The sequence below is a fragment of the Barbus barbus genome (assembly GCF_936440315.1).
Source record: "Barbus barbus genome assembly, chromosome: 26".
Lineage (NCBI taxonomy): Eukaryota > Metazoa > Chordata > Actinopteri > Cypriniformes > Cyprinidae > Barbus > Barbus barbus.
The window spans coordinates 17036566-17061760 of record NC_136754.1 but is presented as its reverse complement, the minus strand read 5'-3'; the positions used below and the strand labels follow the sequence as shown (position 1 = coordinate 17061760).

Here is a 25195-nt window from a genome sequence, read left to right as displayed (position 1 = left end):
CTTTTTCTTTCTTTCTTTCTTTCTTTCTTTCTTTCTTTCTTTCTTTCTTTCTTTCTTTCTTTCTTTCTTTCTTTCTTTTTCTTTCTTTCTTTCTTTGTCAGTCCTCTATAGCTTGGACCTTTGCTGCATGCAATCCATTTTTATAATAAAGTTGTTTAACATTTCAATGCAGTCATAACACACTGATCGCTATGCATCACGACTGGCAGCTGACTAACTGTTATTCTTTAGTTTACCATCCCCTGGATTTTCAGATTTCTCTTGGTCACAGCATCCCTCAAAATGCACGTCTTGTAGATGTGTGTCAACTAGTCAACTGTCTATGTGGGATTGTACATTTTCTAATCATTCTGTGGGTGAACAGCTTTCTGTATGTCACTCCTTGCCATCTTATGATATATGACTCTTTATTCTGCTTTAGTCTTGTTCAAAACTGTCAATCCAATGTTTATGATATTAAGAGGTCTGTATGCTAATTCACCTGCTACACATAGATTTTGAAATTGTTATCTTTAGATGTGTTTAACCTTTTATTTCTAGCAAAAGAAAGTTTTGCATGTATGTTTCAGTGATGTTCTTTTCTTCTTCTTTTCATGTTAATCGCTGTTTGAACAATACTGGATGTCAAACAGGTAAGAAAATATCTCATTATCTCACTGTGAATTGTGGGTACAGCCCACTATATATACATACATTATGAACTTTATAAGATGAAGCGTTCTTGATATCTTTGGAGAGTAGGAATGTACAATACATCAGTACTTCATCAGTTATTTCACTAAGTTCTTTTGCTATTTTTATATGGAGTTTATATATTTAGATGATCTTTGCTGTCATCTAATGCTCACTTACAAAAAAATGAAATAATTGTTAAATGTAATCTTTATCAAATCTCAAAATGAATATCCATTTTTGGCCACACTTTATTTTAAGGTCCAAAACTTGCTATTAACAAACCATTAACAACGCCTTTTGCCTCAATAATCTCCTAATTTTCTGCTTCTTAATAGTTAGTAATGTAGTTGTTAAATTTAGGTAATGGGTAGGATTAGAATGTAGAATATGGTTTTGCAAAATATGTGCTTTATAATTACTAATAAAAAGCCAATATGTAAAAGGAATACTAATAAGCTACTAGTCAATAGTGAGAATTGGTCCCTATACTGAAATTCCCCTTCAGGAACTCGAGCTGCGTCCAAAACGCTTAGGGAACACCTTCAGCGTGACCGTGCTCTGAATAATCTGTACAATCAGTCCAATGAAAGGGCGAGGCGTCATGGGGCGGGTGACGTCACGACCAGGAAGCTTTAAAAGCACGTGAGGTGGAGCCGACTGCGAGCACTGCGAGCGGCTTCCGCTATGCACGCTTCGCTCCCGGAGGGCTCTCTTCGAGAAGGGAGCCTTTGCGAGTGTTCCCCACGGTGCTGGCCCTGCGGCTGCCGAGGCAGAGCGGCGGCTGCACTCATGGGGCTCGCAGGCTGATCTGGCAGAGGGAATGGAGACAGGCGAGTCCCTATCTTCTTTTTCGCCTGCCAGATCTGGTGCCCTCTCCCTGGGTTCGGAAGCCCGTTCTGCGGTTTCTTCCCCCCGAGGTGAGGGCTCGACGCTTCGTCTCTCTTCCTCCGAGGAGGTTGAGGTGATGAGCGTCGATGAGGATTCACCTCCTCAATCGCCCCAGTATGAGGAGCTGTTGGAGGTGGTTACTCGTGCGGTTGCCAAGCTAGACATTGACTGGCCCGCCGAGAAAACATCTGAGCCGCAGAGGAGCAGATTACATGAGCGCTTTCTACGTATGAGGCCACCACTGTTACCTAACCACTGGCCTGTTAGGCGACACTGTCAATGCAGTCGTCGACAGGTACCAGGAGGCTCGTACACAAGCGGTGGCGTTCCAGAGGTTCCTCCCTCGCCGCTCTCGAACTCTGGGGGCTGCTGGGCGGGAGCAGCCCCCCCCCCCCCCCCCCGCATACCAGCTCCTCATATTGGGACACATAAAAACAGAGCGTCGCCTCTCGTGCGCCCCCGCAGGGAGACCGAGGTGGGCGAGGCTCTGCGCCAGGGACCTCTAAGTCTAAGACGGATCTGCGGGCCGTCATTCAGGCTAGAAGGTCCTCAGCGAAGAAGTCCTGATGTAAGTGGTCCAGGACTTCTGAGGGCGACCCCTACTGGGGTGGAGCGGTGCCCACCGCATTACACGGTGCCCGTCTCGCCTCAGTGCCCTCAGGGGATCAGTCTGCCAACCCTGCCGCTGTTCCAGGGCGCAGCCGTCCCCAACGAGTATTACTTTCAGTTCTTTCCACTCGGAGACGTAGCGGAGCTGAAAAACTTGCCACCTCTTCAGAGGTCTCTGCAGCAGTTAGCCGCTCCTCTTACAGCAGAGGTCAGTCTCGAGAGACTGATTCCCTTAGTAGATTATTTGGTAGCGTGGAAGCTACTGCCAAATGTATCTCGTTGGGTCCTGCATACGGTAGAGAAAGGCTATCGTATTCAGTTCGGCGGTTCAACAGGGTCATTCCAACTCAGGTCGGCCCCGAGCAGGCTCTGGGGATGGAACAAGAAGTCGAGACTTTACTGAGGAAGGAGGCCATCAAGGTGGTCCCTCCTCACGAAGCGCAGTCCGGTTTTTACAGCCGGTACTTCATAGTTCCAAAGAAGGATGGAGACTTGCGTCCCATTCTAGATCTGTGTCAGCTGAACCGCTCAGTCATGTGACTGAAGTTCAAGATGCTCACTATCAAACATGTCGTGTCTCAAATCAGGTCCGAGGACTGGTTTGTCACGATAGATCTAAAGGACGCATACTTCCATGTCTCCATCCTTCCCAGTCACAGGATGTTCCTGAGGTTTGCTTTCAGGGGTGAAGCTTACTAATATCGAGTTCTTCCTTTTGGCCTAGCACTCTCACCCCGGACTTTCACGAAGTGTGTGGATGTGGCACTGGCCCCGTTGCAGCTTCAGGGAGATTCCCGTCAGGAGAGAGCACTATCGTCCACCCTCGCCCAGAGTTGTGGAAGCTGTGGGTGTGGCCACTGAGGGGGCACAGCTCATAGCTTCCGGTCTCTCAACCGAGGTTGTCGAGACCATCCTCCAATCCAGAGCTCCCTCTACGAGGAAACTGTACGCCCTGAAGTAGACACTCTTCACTTCATGGTGCGGAGACCGCCAGCTCGACCCAGTTAACTGCCCGATTGGTACAGTTCTGGAGTTTCTGCAGGCCTGTCATTCCACAGGGTTAACCCACTCCGCCATTAAAGTTTACGTGGCGGCCATTGCAGGCCTACCACGCTCCTGTCGGTGGTCAGTCAGTGGGTAGACACCCCCTAGTTACACGTTTCCTTCGCGGTGCGCTGAAGCTGAGGACGCCAGTACGTTCTCGTGTCCCCACGTGGGACCTGGCTGTGGTACTAGAGGCTCTTTGCAAGGCTCCCTTTGAGCCCATTGAGGAGATAGCTGACAGACCCCTCACCATTAAGACTGCCTTTCTTCTGGCTATTTCCTCTCTAAAGAGAGTTGGTGATCTACAGGCCCTTTCAGTGGCCCCTGCCTATCTTGACTTTGCGCCCGGTATGGCCAAAGTTTTTCTCTACCCCCGAGTGGGGTATGTACCTAAAGTTCCCTCTGTGATGCCACAGCCCGTTGTACTTCAGGCCTTCTGTCCTCCTCCCTTCAGGGAGCCCGACCAGCAGAAGCTTAATTGTATGTGTCCAGTGCGAGCACTGGGCATGTACATCCACAGAGCTGCCCTTTGGAGAAAGGCGGACCAACTGCTAGTGTGCTATGGTCCTCCTAAGTCTTCCTGCTACTAAGCAGACCCTCAGTAGGTGGATAGTGGATGCTATTAATATTGCCTATGAGTCCTCTCAGCTCCCCTCGCCGATGGCCTTCCTAGCAGGTGTGACTATGCAGGACATCTGCAACGCTGCTGGGTGGTCCACTCCCCTCACTTTTGTAAGGTTTTATGACCTCAACATGCAAGCCGCTCCGGGCTCTTTTGTTCTCTCGTCCTAGTACAGACTAGGCAGGGACTTGTCAGTCTGGCGGCATGGGTATCTCGTTCCCTAAGCGTTTTGGACGCAGCTCCAGTTCCTGAAGGGGACCGTCTCAGGTTACGCATGTAACCATGGTTCCCCGAAGGGAACGAGACGCTGCGTCTTGAGGCCATACCTCCGGCATCCCTGCCAGCGCTTGCTTCATTCCTAGAAGCTGAAGCCGGCTCCACCTCACGTGCTTTTAAAGCTTCCTGGTTGTGACGTCACCCACCCGTGACGCCTCGCCCTTCCATTGGACTGATTGTACAGATGATTCAGAGCACGGTCACGCTGAAGGCGTTCCCTAAGCGTTTCGGACACAGCGTCTCGTTCCCTTCGGGGAACCATGGTTACATGCGTAACCTGAGATGTTTTACCCCATTTTCTTACTTTACATTAGGTTGAGAAGCCTGAATCACTTGTAGTATTTATAAAGATTGATTTTACTTTTTAGTGTTTTATGTTTCAAAAATACTATAGCATGTCAGTGTCAGCCATTTATCTCTTTTTAGCCATAACATCCATCCCTATTTGAAATCAATAAAACAAATAATTGAGGACAGAAATGTTTTTTCTGAGCTTAGTTTAATCTCTTAATCATCTAAACTTAATGTTGTCCGTAAGGCTACATGGTATAATGTTTACTTTTCAAAGCCTCTTTACTCACCCCCATGTCATCCAAGATGTTCATGTCTTTCTTTCTTCAGTCAAAAAGAAATTAAGGTATTTGAGGAAAACATTCCTGGATTTTTTTTCCATATAGTGGACTTAAATGGGGACCAATGGGTTGAAGGTCCAAATTAGAGTTTGAATGCAGCTTCAAAGGGTTCTACACAATTCCAGCCGAGGAATAAGTGTCTTATCTAGTGAAGCAATTGGTCATTTTCAAAAAAAAAAAAAAGAAAATGTACAGTCCCCTCCATAAGTATTGGCACAGTAAAGACAAATTTGCTCTGTTGGCTGTGGAGTCAAGACATTTGCAAATATGATTAAAAGATGAATATGAGACAAAACGTACTCGGTTACTAACGTAACCTCGGTTCCCTTAGATACGGGAACGAGTACTGCGTTGCTAGACGCTATGGGGAAAAACTCCTTTTTCTCCGAGGACTGAAGACTTTTTCAATCACGCAGTGTGACTGCACGGCTATTGGTTCGTGCAGTAATAAAAAACGAACCAATGGCTCGTCAGTGGTACTGCACGAGCCTATGGCGGCAAAGCCCGCCAGAAGGGGCGGGGTCATCTGGCTATATAAGCGGGCGCTTCGCCATAGGAAAACAGGCCAATTCGACTGAAGCGACGACCTGAGTTGTGCAGCTGCATGGCATGGCATAGTACGCAGTACTCGTTCCCGTATCTAAGGGAACCGAGGTTACGTTAGTAACCGAGTACGTTCCCTGTCGATACTACACTCGTACTGCGTCGCTAGACGCTATGGGGAACAAATGCAATCCCGCCATGCCATGAAGAGAAACGACAACCATAAAACTGGCCTTGAGCAGTAAGGCTCAGAGGGACCAATTATGAGCAGGAAGCATCCTGCAGGAGGCATGAGGACCGAACTCTTCAGAGGTCAGTCCAGCCTAGAAATCGTTTCAACGGTCATAAGTACAGCCTCAGCACCAGGAATAGGGTCAAGAGCGTTCTTGGAGAATCAGGCAATGCCTGAGGGGACCGCTTTAAGACAGGTGTGTGCCATCTAAGCAGAGAGAAACCTAGCCTGTAAGGCCGGGACATCCAATCTATAGAACCTGGCAAATGTGGACGGCGAGGCCCAGCCGGCCGCCGCACAAATGTCTGCCATAGACACACCACTAGACCACGCCCAAGAAGAGGTATGCTTTACCGATGCTAGCGCTAGTAGCAGAGCGGTTTTGAGCGACAGTGTTTTTAAGCTTGCAGATTGTAGTGGCTCAAAAGGAGGGCCCTTAAGGGCTCTCAGGACCGTGGGCAGGTCCCATGCAGGGACTGTGAGGGGTTGGGGCGGATTGAGCCTCCGAGATCCCCTCAGAAAATGGACAACCAGGTTGTTCCGGCCCACCGACTGTCCGGCTATAGGAGCGTGAGAATCTGCTATAGCTGCCACGTAGACTTTGAGCGTGGAAGGGGCGCGGCCCTTATCCAACAGCTCCTGTAGATATGAAAATATCACTGATATGTCACATGTTGTCGGGTCTTTACCGCGGGCTTGACACCAGGCGGAGAAAACCGACCATTTAGAGGTGTAGAGGCGTCTCGTGGACGGGGCTCTAGCCTGTTCAATGATGTTCAGGACATTCTCGGGGAGATCTACAGAGTCCCATCGAGTGTCCATAGATGCAGGTCCCACAGCTTGGGCTGTGGGTGCCAGATCGTTCTGTTCGCCTGGGAGAGGAGGTCTCGACTCAGGGGAATAGGCCACGGAGCCGCTATTAGCAGCTGCGATAACTCCGGGATCCAAAGCTGGTTCTTCCAGAGTGGGGCCAATAGAAGCACCTTGTGCTTGCATTCCCTGATCCGCCTGATTACCTGAGGAATCAGAGCGATCGGGGGAAAAGCGTAAAGAAGGAGGTTGGGCCATTCGTGGGCCAACGCGTCCTCGCTCTTCGAAAAATAAATCTGGCAGTGAGAGTTGTCTTTGGAGGCGAAGAGGTCGACCTCTGCCCTGCCAAAGATTCACCAGATTTCTTGAACCGTCTGTGGGTGGAGCATCCACTCCTCTGAGGGGACATTGTTCCGAGAGAGCATGTCTGCTCCTTGGTTCAGAATGCCGGGCACATGAGCTGCTCTCAGTGAAGGCAAGTTGAGATGTGCCCATAGTAAGAGGCGCTCTGCCATCTCGAAAAGGCGTTTCGAGGTAAGCCCACCCTGGCGATTTATGTACGACACCACCGTCATGCTGTCCGAGCGGACTAGCACGTGGTGGCCTTTCAGGACTGGCAGGAAGAACTGAAGAGCTCGACATACTGCTTCCATTTCGAGGCAGTTGATGTGCATTTGTCCTTCTGCGTTCGTCCAGGAGCCGAAGGTCGGTTTGCCGTTGCACAGAGCTCCACAACCTGTGTAGGAAGCATCTGTTGTAACAACCTTCCTTCTGTAAACCAAACCCATTGTCACGCCTTTTTCGAACCATCGTAGGTTCCTCCAGGGGACCAGGGCTGACACGTCCACGTCCGAATGCGTCCATGACGCCACGCATGAGGCGGAATTAGAGGTTTCAGCCAGTACTGAAGGGGTCTCATCTTGAGAAGGCCCAACCGAAGAACTGGCGATGCGGAGGCCATGAGGCCCAGCATTCTTTGAAACGATTTGAGTGGGTAGGAGGCTCCAATCTTGAAGGAAGCCGCGAGCTGCCATATGGCCAGAACGCGATCTGGCGCGACTTCTGCGAGTCGAAAACTGTCCCCAGGAACGAAGTTCGTTGGCTGGGGGACAGGGAGCTCTTGGCTAAATTGATCCTGAGTCCCAAGTTCTCCAAGTGCCTGAGGAGGAGGGACCTGTGTGCTACCAGCTCTGCCTCTGACTGTGCCAGAATGAGTCGAGGTAATTCAGGACATGGATTCCCATCTGTCTCAGAGGGGAGAGAGCCGTGTCTATGCACTTCGTAAAAGTGCGGGGAGCTAGAGCCAGCCCGAAAGGCAGGACCGTGTATTGATAAGCCACACCCTCGAAGGCGAATTTCAAGAATCGTCTGTGATGGGGGGCTATCTGGATGTGAAAATAAGCGTCTTTCAGATCCAGCAAAAAGAACCAGTCCTCTGGGCGAATTTGCGAGAGGATCTGCTTCAATGTAGTCATTCTGAATGGCCGTCTCATGAGGGCGCGGTTCAGACGTCTGAGATCGAGGATGGGCTGGAGGCCGCCATCCTTTTTGGGGACGAGGAAATAACGGCTGTAGAAGCCTGATTCGCTCTGAGCTGGAGGAACTATTTCTATAGCTCCTTTCACCAGCAATTTCTCCACCTCGGCTCTCAGAACGTGAGCATTGCTGCTTCGCACTAAGGTGGGGACCCTGCCGCTGTACCGCGGGGGTCCTCGAGCGAATTGAAGTGTATAACCTCTTTCTATAATCCCCAGAACCCACTGTGACACTCCGGGGATGGCCTGCCAGGCCTCGGCCCGTGTGGCAAGGGTGTTGGAATTAATTTGGGTGGCGAGTCGTCGTGTGGGGACTCGACACACTTGTTAAGAGAAAATTATTCCTTTGAAAATGTTTGCGTTTTATTTTTCCTCACTATAGTAGTGATCGGCTGTGTGGGCGCTATATAAATGGGCCCAGTTCACAACAGTATGTACACAAACACATTTCCGTCGACACACCGAGCTAAGAGGCGTGACAGAGGCCGTTTCGCGGCGCTAGACTCAATGCTTCCATCAGGAGAGCAGTTAACTCCCCCGTGGGCGGGGTCTAGAGTCTGAACCTGACAGAGATAATCATAATGACAGCCCTTTCTATCAATCTGCCTAAAAAGATCAAAACACTCATTAGAAGAGGGGTGCTGATGATCTTTGTGTGTTAACACCCTGGCAGATCAAAAACTGATGCACGCATCCCATCAGATCCGTTCGTAGTGGACGAGGGGAGGCAGGGCAAGACACAGACTGTCAGCTGTCAGATCAAAGCTGTATGGAGAGTGAAACACGGGCTTTGGCCAGCGTAAATTCACTCAAGCTTGAACACTCAAACCCGCGATTTGATATTTCTTCTCCGAGGTAACTGGGAGGGGAGAAACACGAGAGCAGGGGAGGCGGGGCCAACTTCGTTGAAGTAGTACAACCGCGAGCGCAGCAAGGACAGCTTAATAGTGAAAATAGCGCGAGCAGATCAAAGAGCTGTGAGAGGCGCTAATCCTTAGTGCAAACACACCGGCAGATCAAAGCGCTGTGTGCAGAGTGAAACACGCGGGGCTATGCCAGCGCGCAAAAATCACTCGAGCCTGCCCGCTCAGCCCCGCGATCTCTCAGTTTCCAGAGAGTGAGAGCGGGGAAGGCGGGGCCAACCAGCGCAGTATTGTAAGATCTGTATAAATGGATTGTGCCACTCAGTGCGATGAGGAGCGCTGATCCTCGCGTGTTTAACACACTCCGGCAGATTAAAGTGAGCACACGAGATAAACTGACGTGCAATCACTCAAGCCTGATCGCTCCGCTCCGCAAGTTAAGTGTTCCTTCCTCCGAGGTGTCTGGGAGAAGAGGAACATGAAAGCGGGGAAGGCAGTGGCGCCTTATAGTGAGCGAATCAGGGGCGGCTTTCGATGAAAGCAGTCTGTTTGTGAGGGAGCAGCTTTAGCGACTCACACGCACACGCAAAGCTGTCAAAGATAGCTTTCTACTCCGGTCCGCCCAAGAGGATATAGCCGCTCATGTAACGAGGGGCGGTGATTCTCACGTGTAAAAACACTGGCGGATCAGAGCGCTCCGGTAAGAGTGAGCACGCGGGCTCTTGAGCCGGCGTGGGATCACTCAAAACCGGTTACTTAGCCCCGTGGCCCTATCGTTTCATTCTCCGAGCTTGCTGAGAGAGGAGAAACGGAAGAGCGGAGCTGCCTTGCTAGAAGGCCAGCGAGTGGAGAAGAGCGAGACTCATACTCGAGTGAGCATTCTGTCTCAATGAACGTGCAGTCTGTGTGGGCATTGCCCACAGAGGCGAAGCGCTCACTGCCCTTCTGCATCGTGCAGAATTCCCTGCGCGAGCCACACTCGCAGTGCGACATTTGCAACAACGTCACTTGAAATTTGCTTTCAGAGAAATTTGATTTTAGACTCACCGGATGGCCGCAGGGGACAAGGCTGGCATCTGCACAGGTCGCTGGAGCGGCTCGAAGAGCAGGCAGAGCAGCGAGAGGGTGCAGAGGAAAAGGCAGCTTCTATCCACAGCGAGGCGTTTCTACGGCGAGCGTCTTCCAGTCTCGAGTGTCAGCGAAAGGATGATCGTCGTCGCTGAAGGAGAATTGATCTGTTTTCCTATGGCGAAGCGCCCGCTTATATAGCCAGATGACCCCGCCCCTTCTGGCGGGCTTTGCCGCCATAGGCTCGTGCAGTACCACTGACGAGCCATTGGTTCGTTTTTTATTACTGCACGAACCAATGGCCGTGCAGTCACACTGCGTGATTGAAAAAGTCTTCAGTCCTCAGAGAAAAAGGAGTTTTTCCCCATAGCGTCTCGCGACGCAGTACGAGTGTAGTATCGACAGGGAACTACAGAATGTCACATTTTATTATTAGCCGTTTCAACTCGTTTTACCAAATAAAAAGAACAGCACTTTAAGAGTTCATCCCACTCATTGATGTGAGCATAAGTATTGGGACAGTTGAACATAAGGCAGATATAAAAGATTAAAAGCTATTATTTAGTGGCAGATCCCTTGCGCACAGCAGTGAGTCTGTGATCCATAGATATCACCAGACTCTTGGTCTCATCCTTTGAAATACTTTCCCCAGCCTTTAATGCAGCCAATTCCAATTGTTGCTTGTTTTGGGGAGTTTCTGCATTTACTCTCCTCTTCAGCTGGTGAAATTCATGTTCAATCAGATTTAAATCTGGAGATCGACTTGGGCAAACTTAGACTTTCCAATTCTTTGCCCTTATAAATTCCTTGACTGAACTGGCAGGGTGTTTTGGGTCATTGTCCTGATGCAATATGAAGCACTTCCCAATTATTCTGGTGGCATTTTCTTAAATATTGGTAGGCAAGATGGTTTTGTACCCTTCCAAATTTATTCTGCTACTGTCATCATACATTAAGTCATCAGTAAAGTTGAGAGGGCCTGTTCCAGAGACAGCCATGCATGCCCATGCCACGACACCACCTCCACCATGTTTACAGATGAGGCTGTATGCTTGGGATCTTTTGCAGTTCCCTTTTTTTCTCCACATTTTTGCTTTCCCATCACTTAGATAAAGGTTCATCTTTGTCTCATCGGTCCATAAACACAGTTCCAAAATTCTTCTGGCTCACCTATGTGCATTTTTTGCAAACTCTAATCTTGTCTTTCTATTTTTGGTGCTGGTCAGAGGTTTGCATCTTGCTGTGTAGCATCTGTAATTCTGTGTCAAAGTCTCCTGAGGACAGTAGATTGTCAGAGCATCACCCCAGCTTTCTGGAAGTTGTTGGTGATTTTACAGACACATCTTTTAGGGTTCATTTACACAGCTTTTATGATTTGTCTGTCATCAACTACTGTTTTCTCAACCGATCAGGTCGTTGTTGGTTGCTGGTGTCGCTGGTGGTTTCCAAACTCTTGATTTCTCCATGCCCTTTGTTTTTGTTATAGCTCTAACTGACATCCTTTTCTTTTAGCATCCAAATTGCTTGTTTTTCTCTCAAAGTCAGCTCCCTCATCTTCATCCTGGTTTGTGTGTGGATATAACTGATAGGACACATTCCCTGCTTTTAATATCTGAAGAATTAATGCAACAGGACACAGCTGATCACACAGAAAGACCTGTGAGGCAACTGTTCCAAAACTTATGCTCACATCAGATAGGGTTGAATTTACCAGTTTAGCTGGTAAAACATCTGTGTTGAATCACCCAATAATAAAATGTGACATTCTGTAGTTTTGTCTCATATTCATCTTTTAATCATATTTGTAAATGTCTTGACTCCACAGTCTACAGAGCAATTTTGTCTTTATTGTTCCAATACTTTTGGAGGGCACTGTATATACTTTTGAACCACAAATGCCCGTCTTGCACTACATTTTGCAAGACATGAGGGTGAGTAAATTATCAGGAAATTAGAATTGTGGATGTGAACTAATCCTTTAAAGAACTTAATGTGAAAGAAAATTTCCATTTACTAGATGTTTATCTAATCAAATTAACAGTTGATTCAAGAACAGAATAGTTAGGATTAGTTATATTTAGTTGGTGATATTTATAGGTTGAATTCATACTCCCTATAGTATTTCTGTGGCTTTCTCTGTCTTTCATCTCTCTCTCTCTCTCTCTCTCTCTCTCTCTCACACACACACACAAACGCATACACATCTCTTCCTATCTCTCCCATCCTCTTGCAGCAGCTCATGTAAAATTGATGGCTGGGCCATTCACCATTATATAAGACTCATATAGTTGTTCTTTTTATAGCGAGTGATTAGGGTGTGTTCAGAGGCGTTTTGAGAGGTGCTGCACTCCGGCAGGGATATTGAGTACTGGGCGGTATCTTTGGATTAAATGCTAACACAGAGATCCCTGATGACGCCTTGAATGACGCTGCGTTTCAGCTGTTCAGGTTTATTCATCCAGCTGTTCATCTAGTTTTTAAACACAATACTTGGTCTTCTCTTGATTTCAGTCTTTTAAATGCAGAAATAGGTGGTGCCCATCTTGGCCCTTTATTCCCTTCCTTTACTCGCATCAGCCTTCTCGTCCTTTCTTGCCCTTGCTCACTCACTTCCTCTCCCTCCCCTCGGGTGGTCCCGACCACACAGGACCCTAATATCAGCAGCTGCATTGACGGGGAGACTGTTGCCATGGATATGGGAGGCGGTTTCCTTGGTGATGCAGCAAATAGAACTTGCCAAAGAACAAGCTAGGGTGTAACTGTAGGATATGTTCCAGAAATAGAAACTCTGTGACATAGCTTCCTGATTACTCAATGAGCGTGTATCTTCTATCCCACGCTAAATGTGTTAAATACACTTCTGATGCTGTGTTTTCATTATGGAGAAGAACATTTGATATTTTCATTACTGTGAACAGATTTCAAAATATAGAGGTTGGCACTGGCATAAAACGGCTCCGTTTATTCAAAAGCTCTGTTTATAGTTATCATGAAACCCTAAAATGAAATTGATTGTAATGTAGGTACATTTGTATATGATTAATAATATAATAACATTTAATCATAACCAATAACTTCTTGAATTCAAAACTGGCAGTACTGTAAAACATGCAAGTAACCCTAATCCTAACCCTAACCTTATGTATTACATACATACATATTACTTACATATTTCATTTGTAAGTCGCTTTGCATAAAAGCGTCTGCTAAATGACTAAATGTAAATATAGTAAATACATGTAAACTAATATTTCTCAGTACTTAAGTGTATAATTACACTGTAAAGGACACCTTAAAATAAAGTATAACCAAAATATTATTTGTGGAATAGAAACTAAGATGAAAATGCACAAACAAATGCAATAAAATGACAGGAAATTGGAATATCCTCTGTATATTGAGCCATATGATGTGGTGTAATGTGTTCTTAGAGGAATGTAAACAGTAAATTACATCTGACATGTCCTTATGCAACAAAGCCCATTCACAAGATTCTGGCCCATTACAGCAATGAGACAGTCAGAGAAGGATGCCAGTCTGCTGATGCATTTTAGTTTGTGTGTGTGTGTGTGTGTGTGTGTGTGTGTGTGTGTGTGTGTGTGTGTGTGTGTGTGAAGTTCACTCTAATTAAGGTGCCTGAGCCAATCAGACTACACATGAATTATGACATCACATGCCTCTGCTCAAGTCTGGAAGGGCGTATGCAGTGGGAGCCAGAAAAGTAATATGTAATACAGGTTTTGTGGTGCCCCTGGTATAATTTTAAAACCACGGTTTTTACTGCTCACATTTTTCATGTTAGGATGCCTGTAATTAACTGGTCTAGTAGGTTACCTAATACAGATGTTTAAATGTATGTGCTATTTCTGTGCAGATACATACTGTAAAGTGCTGAATAATGCAGAACGCTGCTGTTGTGACCGATTGTGGAAGTGATTTATGTAGCTCAGCCTATTTATGTTTAATGATTTTTTTTATGGTGTGTCACCATAAAAGCTTCATTTTTTTAAAGACAGAAGACAGTGAGAGGACATGACTGAACTGGAATGGGACTGATGTGTCTAAAGGCTGGAAGGAAATTATTTTTTTAAGGGCTAGTGTCTGACATCTGATTTATCAGTTTGAGTGTAAGAAAAGATGTTTTTTGCCCTCAAGAGCCACAAACACATTGTGATCTGCACAAAAAATGTTTATCCATAGCAAGTATGGGTATTTTGAGTCACATTTTCTTTTGCCTTGTGTTGTTCATGGTATTTAAGGATGTGGACATGTCTGCTACCTGTCTATATTGGCATTGGTCTAGTTTTACTGGCTTGACTGGTAAATACTTTGAAGTTTGATTGGATACACTCCTTTTGAATTCATGAACAAAAAAGAGTGTTTTCTCCTCTTTTTTGTTGCATATAGTTCCATTAAATTATTTGCATTTACCATTGTTTTTCTCTGCTGTATGCAGTCCTATTAGAACAGACCAATTTTGAGTCGCCAACCAACATTTAAAAACCACTGCATAAAATCATAAACTAAGGCATTGGCATAGTCACATTTAGGCAGGACATATGATCGCATTTGCTGGTTTGTGCATGCATTCTGGATCCTCGCTGTGGTGAAATGCTTGAACGTTTGGTCAAATCCTGACATTCCAAAACTGAATGACTATTTACTGACATGGAACACAAAATAAGATATTCTGAAGAATTTTCATATTTTTTTCTTTACAAAGAAAGTCAGTGGCAGCCAACGTGGTTGTGGACTCTAAAGACATTAAATGGGACAGTTGGGGCATCAGAATATTTTCTTTTTTTTTCACATGAGAAAGTCCAACAGGTTTAGTAAAACACAAGGGTGAGTAAATGATGTTAGATTTCTATTTTTTGGATGAACTGCACCTTTAATACTCAATAATAAGAACTCTCTAGAGATTGAAAGGCACAGTACACAACAGAGGTCACACTTCCATCAACCTCGTATGTGAGACGGAGGAATATAATGGTTCAGCTGATTACTCTAAATGTGATGGATACTGATGTTATTGTGTTGAGTGAGGGACACAGTACCTGAGGACCAGGCAATGATGACATCCGCCGTCACCACCGCTAAGGGTAAGGTGCTCGCTTGCGTCTGCTAGAACATTCTGAGCACCAAACGAGACAATGTGTGAGTGAGAGAGAGAAAGGGGTATTTATAAACACGCTGGATGCTAAAAGCAAGGGTTTTCTGTGCAGAGCATCCAATAAGGACGCGGCTCGCATGATCACGTGACCGAAGACTTGGAAGGAATGTGCGGACAGAATTAGGGTGAGAGAGAGAACGAGAGAGAGGAGGGGGATTTTGGAGAGAGACGCAGAGTCATCTCAACCTCGGCATTGAGGGAGGTTTAGAGACCAGCGCTGTAGACTTACACATTTAAATCAATGCTGTTTACTGACGGATAGACACCTTGCTACAGAACAAATATATCTAGAGAGACAAGGACTGTAAGGATGTCATCCCAGCGCAAAGAGTGCAGAGATCTGTGCTCAGTGCCACCCTCCATGCCAGGCTTGGCATCGTCAACAGCTGCCCAGGGCTGGAACTGGCAGCAGGGGCAGCCAGGCGGTCTGAAATCCTCCAGACTGTTAGAGGACGACAAGCAGGACCTTTCCACCAAGTCGACAGTACTCAGCCAGGAGGTGGACCAAAGGGTAACCAGTCACCAGAGCAGCAGGGGTGAGAAGAATTTGGGCAGTGCAGCAGAAAGTCCCACAAGCGTCTCGTCCTCTCCATCACCTCTGTCTCCATGGAAAGACCTTTCCACCAATGGGGTGACATCAGGACCTTCACCGAGGAGTGGCGTCTTGACATCCTCAGAGAGCGATTGGGATCCACCCCCCAGCCTCGCGAAAACAGGCCTCGCGCCAAATTATTGCGTGATCGGCGTGGTGAATGACAGCTATGTGGAGGGCGAAGTTGAGGGCAAAACGGAAACACGCCCATCCATGTCACCCCCCGTGCAACAAAACCGAATGGTCCAGCGCACAATGTCAGACAGTACCCACCTGACAGTGCCTGCTAGCCTTCAGCTGCCCGATAAATATCCAGGCAAGGATGTGCCGCCACCCCAGACCTCCATCAAATACTTCACCGGAGAGGACAAACAGAGTCTTCTGCCATCCATGAGTATCCCATCAGCCCCTACTGCAAAGAAAGAACAGCCTGCTGATGTGCCACAGAGTTCTGAAAGGATACAGTTGCCGCCACAGCCATTGGGAAGTGGCAATGCTGTTTCATCCCCTGACATTCAGCATAAAGGTGTCTGTAATGGTAGGTGAGATCAGCTGCTGTGATCTCTGTGGTGTGTCAGTGTAGAATTGGGATCTATTGGATCTCTAGATCTCTGGTTCTTGGATTACTTGTGTCTTTGCATCAACAGATGTAATTCAGTTTATCTGTGTGACAAAGCTGAACATACACTACCATTCAAACATTTGGGGTCCTGAGATATATATATATATTCAACAGTAATATTGTGAATATTAATACAATTTTAAATAATCTTTTTTATATTTGAATATATTTTAAAATGTAATGTTTTCCTTTGATGGCAAAGCCATTACTTCAGTCATCAGTGCCACATGATCCTTCAAAAATCATTCTAATATGCTGAATTGGTGCTCAAGAAACATTTCTTTATTATCAAAATGGCCTAATATTTTTCAGGATTCTATGATGAATATACAGCTCAAAAGAACAACATTTATTTGAAATAGAAAGAATTTGTAACAGTGTTAGTCTTTACTGTCAGTTTTTATCAATTTAATGTGTCCTTTCTGAATAAATGTATTATCATTATTTTTTTTAAATCTCACTGACCCAAACATTTGAATGGTAGTGTATTTTGTTTTTGTGGCAAACCTTCACTCAAAGACGGTCTGTTATACAAGCAAATTATATTGTGCATAGCTAATAGAGTGAAATAAATAGAGAAAGGTTTAGGGTTGTTATTTAGCATAGACTGAATACTTAACTCTTTAATGTGGACTTAATCTGCTGACATCTTGTCATATATGCATTTTCTACATTTTAAAACACTTTTCAAGATTTGTTAATTGAAAGAAGTTTTACGGTTAGATTTCCTCAAATGCTCCAGCAGATGGCGTGCTGTTTTTATTGTGTATGTGCATATGTGTATTAACACACCTGATGAAGACAGATTGCCAAATGCAGAGGTTATAGATATGGTTATGAGATTTACAGAAAGATGGATAAGATTTGCTGTGTGTGCCACTGCCCGCTTGCAGGGATACACAAAAATATCAACAGAGTAACCTTTGGATGTCCTTTTGTCATAATTTGCTTTTGCTGTACTGAGATGAGCCCACGTTTCACATGTATACACTTTGGCATATTACCATCCATTTATCCATCTGGTATGTGCGAAGAGCTTCAGAAGAAGAGTTATGGTTTTCATCCAGGGTGTCTGAAGGTACCCTAGGGGGTCTGTGTAGACGATAAATTGAAAACATACTAAATGTTCTTGACATTGCTAACTGTTTACAAATTTATAACTTTCTAACTAATGATCTTTCAAGCATTAAAAGCATTTTATTCCTCAATAATGTTATTAAAAAGTGTCTGAATATATAGAGCTCTGGACCTTAAAACAGACTTATGTTTGTTCTTCATTTCAGTATAATAAAGATGGTCACAGTATTAAAAATATACTTTACCAAAATATTACCAAAGTAAAAAAAAATGAATAATAACAATAAACTGGATACTTTTGACATTATGTTAGCCCGTCACAACTTTCAATGAGTATTTATCATCCTGTCTCAGGAACAGTGTGCTCTTTCTTTCTGTCCTTTATTTTTACTTTGTTGGTTTTTTTTTCGGTCTCTTTCTCTCTCTCACACACGGTTTTTGGTGTTTTGGTCTCCCGTTGGCCAATGATTTTTCGGTTTGTGGGGTGAATGGTGCCAAGTTACATAAGGCATCCAGACTGACAATGTGCTTTTCTGTCTATCCGCTCAAGGCACTGTCACTTTCTGTGCCCTTTTCCATGACCTCTCATGCTTTTCTACTTTCATTCTTATTGTCAGAATGTACTGAGACTGAGGCATAAAGTGTAATTTACTGCTAATTTGTGTCTCCAAAACATCTTGGATATTACAACAAGCTACAACCAAAAGCCTTGTGTGAACAAACTGACATTGATCATAATGACAATTATAAAGATAATAATTGTAGATACACATTTGCTTGATTAAACATGAGAATTTCAACTTTGTCTTTTCAAAGTGAAAGAAGATAAGACAGCAAAAGAGAAAATGAAGAAGGTGGAAACTCCTCCGAAGATGGATAACATCAACATAATTGAGAAGCAAGACAAGCCTGAGAAAATTGGGAAGATTGATCACCTGGACAAGAAAGATGAGATCACAAAGAAAACAGACAGTGTGGATAAGACTCAGAAGAGTGAGCAAATCATCAAAGATGAGAAGAAAGTTGAGAAAGAGGAAAAACTGGATAATAAAGCTGAGAAGAACGAGAAGGTTGAGAAAGTAGACAAACCTGAGAAGACAAACAAGGAGAAGGAGGAGAAGAAAGACAATGGAGAAACAGTGGACAAGACAGCCAAAGCTGAGAAGAATGTGACGGCTGCTAAAGGACCTGCTAAGTCTCCAACAGCTATTGGCAGCAAGGAAGTGACCAGCCCAGATAGTAAGGCCAAGGTAAGTCTGAAAAACAAAGGGTCTTCATTCATTTGATATGCTTTTTTTATTTAAACTGCCACATTTGAGAAAAAAAAGAGATGTTTGCTCTCATTTTTCACTCTTTATAAAGAATAAAGATCACTTACCCAAACTCACAACTTACAATTTATGAACAATTTGTACAGCCATTGCTGCTACTTTGATTTTTATCATGCTCCCATTTTTTTTTTTGTTTTGTTTTGCTTTTTGCAAATACATGCATATAGCCTTCAGTTGGGTCAACCAAACAAAGCTCAGCAAGACCAAACTCGCTGTCCACTGGAGACAGTGCAGGTGCCACCAAACGCACCTCTCCCACCACCAACTCTGCCAATAAAAAAAGCCCTATACCCAAGGCAACAACCCCCACTGCTGGCACCAAGAAAACCCCCACCACCACATCTACTCTTGAGACTAAGGCCAAGGTGAGTTAATGCCATTTCCCTCCTCTGTGGTTTGGCACCCGGCCTACAATCCACAGGGGAGACTATTTGCGACTTTCTCTGGTGTCCATCTCTCTTCCCTTAAAATCAACCCATGGCTTGCCCTCTGTGTCATTGTCAACTCACGATGTTCTATCACCAGCAAAATCTCAAGAGAGAGGCATGTTTATAGGCTACTGAATAAAATATAAGGTGCAGTTTTGTTTTGCCTCTTAAATATTTCACAAGGACAGATATCAATTAATTTGACAGGGCTAATTATATGCCTCTCTCTTCAGATCAGCTTGTAAATTACTTTGGTAACACTTTAGAATAGGCAACACTTAAGTATTAACTATGACTTTTACCTCAATAAATTCCTAATTTGCTGCTTTATTAATAGTTAGTAAGGTAGTTGTTAAGTTTAGGTATTGGGTAGGATTAGGGAAGTAGAGTATACGGTTATATAGAAAAGGGAAAGGGGAAAGGGAAGTGGTGTGTGGCCAAGTGTGGTGACCCATACTCAGAATTTGTGCTCTGTATTTAACCCATCCAAGTGTACACACAGTAGTGAACATACACCCGGAGCAGTGGGCAGCCAATGTTGCGGCGCCCGCGGAGCAGTTGGGGGTTCGGTGCCTTGCTCAAGGGTCTCACCTCAGTCATGGTATTGAGGGTGGAGAGAGTGTTGGTTATTCACTCCCCCCACCTACAATCCCTGCCGGACCTGAGACTCAAACCCACGACCTTCGGGTTACAAGTCCAACTCTCTATCCATTAGGCCACGACTGCCCTAGAATAAGGCATTAATATGCTTAATTGGTACTAATAAATGGCTAATATTCTAGTAATATGCATGCTAATAAGCAACTAGTTAAGAGACCCTAAAATAAAGTGTTATCCATTACTTTTTCTCCAGCTTTCGTGCATGGTGCTTGTAGATTATGAATCTATAATTCATTCTCACCTTTTTATCTGGTGCCATCTTTGCTCATTATCTATATGGGTGATTTTTCATTTAGGGGAAATTTTAGTCCATTAGTTAAAATTTTTATTATTATTATAAAGAGAAAATCTAGTAAATTATAGTAGTATATTATAATGTGCTTTACATTTTAATTTGGAACAAAGATTTATTTTACTTCATTGACTCCTAGGTAACATGTTGCATTAGAAAATTAAAGGTTTGTGGCCTACAAAAAAAAAAAAAAATAGAAAAATAGAAAAAAGTAATTACAATCACAGACAATATCAAAGATGCACACCAATACCCAATATACCACAATCCACTTTAAAGTTGATCAAGGCCAATATCAGATCTGGGTTATGTCATGAAACATAGATTTTTTTCAAGATTTGTGAGTCAAACTCTGCCTAAATTGAACAATCACCCTCAAACATTACGCCACCCTTATGTATGTAACTCATCTAATCAACCTCTTGACTTCAACTCATTATTTCTCATGGTTGTTCAGCATTCTGATGTCTTACTGTTTTCGTCAGTCTTCTGAGACAGCAACTCAGCGTCGCCCTCCAGTGCCAAAGGCTAAAGCTGCATCTGCAACGAATTCTAAAAACGGCACTACTAGCACCCCAACCACCACATCTGCCCGACGCTCCTCTGGTGAGTTGTTCAGCCATACAGAACTTGGTCAGGGTAGATTAATAAAATTTTATTATGATGAAAAACAAGTCATAGACTTACAGTCTTTATAACTGTGTGCATAGTATAAAAGGTCCCCGATCATAAATATATATTTTTTAAACTTTATTAAAAGATTTTGTAAAGGTGTTTTATCAGTCAAACAATTGGAAAGTAGCTAAACAACAGAACAATCCAACAGTGCTTTGCACTTCTGTCCCTCACATCTTCATTTTGATTCTTTTCATTGCACTAAGGTCTGTAGGAGCTCAGGTTAAGAATTTAAAGTGATTTATAGGATAATCATGTAATGACATTTAAATCTACATAATTTAATTTGATTCTGTGTTTTCACAGCTACAAAGACTGAAAACCAAGCAGGAGAGGGGAAAAAGACAAGTGCAAAGACAACACCAGGTGAGAATTAATAAATGTTCTTATCCAGAGAAATATTTTACATACTGTGCATGGCAGGAAGAGCAAACGACAGACACAGTGGGTGTGGCGTCAGGCCTCGGAGAGGTTTTATTGAACAAAAATAATGAAATAAAGTGTCCAAAGGGGATAAAGCGTCCTCAATAAACAGGGGATCTGGTGTCCTCGTCGTGCTGCGGGGTTTGTGAAGGAGGGGCAGTGTTCTGGAAGGAAGGGTCCGGGTAAGGGGCGGCAGCCGCACACACTCCCCTCTGAGGTCCGGGGCGCAAGGGGCAGCAGCTTCTCCAGCGGCTTCGTCTACCTCTTTGCCCACGGCACTCGACGGGACTGGTCGGCCCAGTAGTCCCTCACTGCAGAACAAAGATCCATGGGGCGGGGTTGGATCCACATCCAGGGGGTGGAGATGGTAGGTTTAGGGGTGGAGATGGGTAGGTTTAGGGGTGGGGATGGGTGGGTTTAGCGATCAGCTGGTGGAGATGGTTAGGTTTATGTATATGTAAGGTGGGAGGAGTTGGATCTAGATCCAACCACACCGCCTGGATCTTGTGTTCTGCAGTGAGGACCATCTCGGTTGGCCCGGCATCGTGGCCCGACGGCGTATCACGGGTGCGGTTTCGTCCGGATTTACGCCGGCTCACATCTCTGGCGGCACGGAAGTCCCTCTACGCTCCCCTCCTGGACCCACGAGGACACTAGTGTGCATGCACGGGGAAGAGACCGGTCTCTCGAGGAGAGGCGCGCTTGGCATTTAAACAGCGGCAGTGATGAGGCTGTTCAGGTGCGCCTCATCACACGCCGCCAGCCCTAGCTGTTTCAGCACCCCTCCTCTCTCACACACCCACCCCCGTCGGGAGACTGGTGAAGGGTGGCGAATAAGGGACGGGGTGGTGATGATAATAAGGGGGAGGCAGCCAACTCGTCACAATACAGTTAGAAATAGACATCGTTATAAATTACACATAGTGCATTAAATTTACTCCTACCTCCTGGCAATGGTATTTACATACAGTATAATATTATATCATATTGCTCTGGTTTAATTGCTGAAAATATGAGTTATCGTTCTTGTTTGTCTTCCGTTGCACTTGCACTAGACTGTGACTAGCCTACTTGTTTCTTGGCTTATTGTAACATTGTTGTACATTGTAAACTAAATTTTATTTCTCAGTGGACTAATAAATTCCTATGCATTATAAATTTCAGAAGTTGTATTATGAAAGTTCTCACCATTTTTATGTGCAATATATGAATCATTATACAATCTAAGGCTATGTTACTGGATGTAATATAAAGTGTGTAAACTGTGTGTTGAAATATCTTTTGTTCAAGTTATCAAAATATTAAGACAAACATTTCAATTAGCAGAGACTTGAATAACACCCATTACATGATATTAAATAAATTTAAATAAACCAACTGTCCAACAGATTCAAGAGTGGAGAGATGATCTTTCCAGCACTCAGCAGAGGTGCTTGTGTGCAAATAAAGGTGCTTACTTGTCTGTATCTGTTACTGAATACTGATTTGATGGAGGCTTTAAGAGCAGGGTGAGAAGTTTACCTCTACTGTTTCCCGAAACACAGCAGTTCTGAGCTAATACACACTGACCAGTGCGTTTGTTAGTCATCAGATCTGAAGCTGCTGACATAGTCAGGGATAGACTTACTCACAGAGGCCTGTCTGAAATCATCACACTGATAGAACTTTCAGCTCCTCTCTACATCTCTGTGTACACAACGGCCAAAAACCTTGTCACTTAGATGAGGGCTTGGCACTTTTCTGGTGAATTAGGGAGAAAAAACATTCATGAGGTCAATGACAACAAGATTTATCTGTCTGTGACCTTTCATGCATACTGTATTAAACCTCCTGGATTGTGTTGTTTCCTGCTACAGTGACTTGCATTTTTTTTGCAGTTAAAACAACTCCAAGAACAAATCGCACAACACCTTCTGCCACCAGCACAGCAGCCACCAATGGGACCCCAACCCCTCGTCCCTCCCGGATCACCAAACCCCCCGTACCCAAGCAGACTCCCCTAGAGAAGAAGCCTCCTGTACCACGAGCCCCTCGAAACATCCGGCCCACCAACGCACCACTGCCGGATCTAAAAAACGTGCGCTCCAAGATCGGTTCCACCGATAACATGAAGTACCAGCCTGGAGGAGGCAAGGTGAGTTGACTGGTCAAAAGAAAACCAGAAGAATTTGCATGTGCGCAAGGAATGAAATAATATGGACTTTAGAGACACATATAGATACTGCACTCAACCTCATTTCTTTACAGACTTAGATTCAATTTGGCAACACATGATCATAAGCTTGTGTTCTGCACTATTGCTGCTATTAAACACATTATGAAACTTTAAATTTTGTTATAGTTGCTTCTCATACATACGTCTCATGTCACTGCTGGTCGATGTAAATGATATTATTCATTTGATTGATCCTGAACTTTTAGATACTGTCAGTTTTGACTGAGCTCATGGATGCACGGCTTTCAACAGTGTTCTGTGATTGACATCCACCTGCCAGTGGAAAACAAAGCTCCCACTTTTATTACTGAATCTGTAGAATTGATTTGTCTGTCTTCCATAGCCATCTCCCAGCCACCTATCCTTCCCCATCTCTTTGAAATAAAAAAGACCTTGTGTAACAGGATTCCCTGAAGGGTTTTCACTTTTCAGGGAAGATCTAGAGAACCCAATGCATTAGGGCTGGCTGTTTCCATATTTACAGATGGTGACTGTCAACTAAAAGCCACAATGCATCATTGAAATTAAAATGTATTTTTATGAAACCTCCATGTCGTTCACTCAGAACTGAAAAATTTGCCATCATTTACTCATCATCTTATTGTCTTTCTGTCCTCTGTGCAACACAAAAAAAATATTTTGAGTGATGTTTTTGCCAGTACAAAAAAACAGCACTGACTTTAATTGTATGGATAAAAAACACACTAAAACACTTTTTTAAATATAATCTTCTGTTCCATATTAAAAAAACTAAGTTGTACCGTTTTTGGAATGACAGAGTGAGTAAATGATGACAGAAATTTCATTGTTGTGTGAGCTATCCCTTAAGTTTCAATTGGCTTTGTATTTAGTAGAACAGACACAGTTAAATACACTATTTTCCCCCTGTGCAACTGATGACACACAAACCGTCAGCTGATTCTTAGCTTACTGAATCGCTTATTGTGGTAAATACTATACTTCCCTCTCTGAGACCTTCGACCCTGGGCTTTCTGTACCTCCTCCCTGCACTGCACTGACTAAAGGGGTGCTTGTCTCCTCAGGTCTCTGCAGCCCAGGGAAAGACCGATGCTCTGCCAAAGACCAGCCAGGGCAAAGTGAGTCCCTCCCAATGACACCTCCCTGACTCACTGCCTCAATATCACTCTCTCTCCTGCTCGTACTCTCGCTGTCTTTCCAAAGATCATCAGATCTTGTAGAAACTTGTTTATGCAAGCCTAATTTTTACAAGTGTACACAGACTCACAAAACTCCTAATAGCAGAGAATTTGTGTACTAAAATTAGGTTACAGTGGTTTTCCGAATTATAAGGAAACACGCAGGCACATTGTTGTAGTATATAAACATGTCCCCATACACTGCCCTCCAAAAGTTTGGAAACCTTCCTAAACCTTCCAACAAGCCAATGACCCCAAGCACACTTCCAAGCTGTGCAAATCCTATTTGGAGAGGAAACATGGCATCATGTCTGTCATGGAATGGCCTCCCCAATCACCCGACCTCAACCCAATTGAGCTACTATGGGAGGAACTGGACCATGATGTCTGTAAGAAGTGTCCAACCAGTGTGAATCATCTTTGGGCAATCCTTCAGGAGGCTTGAAGTAATATATCAAGTCAATGTTTGAATAAACTGACAGCTCGGATGCCCAGATTATGCAGAGCTGTAATAGCTGCTAATGGAGGATATTTTGATGAATTGAAAATTTAAGACGGTTTAATATAAACTGTTTATGTAATAAAATATGTTTTCGTAGTTTGTGTTGTCCCTTATCAGTGCAAAATTATCACAAATTAAAAAGGATTCATGCCAAAATTGTCCAAAACCCCACTTTTCTAGGGCGTTTCCAAACTTTTGGAGGGCAGTGTACATGTGTTAGAGAATGTTTTTAGATCAATGCAGCCTGGTCT

General features: G+C 44.4%; 1 protein-coding gene across 1 annotated transcript in view; it reads left to right on the top strand.

Annotated features, from left to right (window-relative positions):
• The window catches only part of LOC306846325 (uncharacterized protein), a 49506-nt gene that overhangs the window by 15150 nt on the left and 9161 nt on the right, over window positions 1-25195 (top strand). Inside the window, exons 7-12 of the mRNA XM_079379627.1 lie at window positions 18078-18511; window positions 18760-18957; window positions 20458-20578; window positions 20954-21013; window positions 22948-23204; window positions 24329-24382. Coding sequence (XP_079235753.1) covers window positions 18078-18511; window positions 18760-18957; window positions 20458-20578; window positions 20954-21013; window positions 22948-23204; window positions 24329-24382 — 1124 coding nt within the window. The remainder of the gene's footprint in view (window positions 1-18077; window positions 18512-18759; window positions 18958-20457; window positions 20579-20953; window positions 21014-22947; window positions 23205-24328; window positions 24383-25195) is intronic.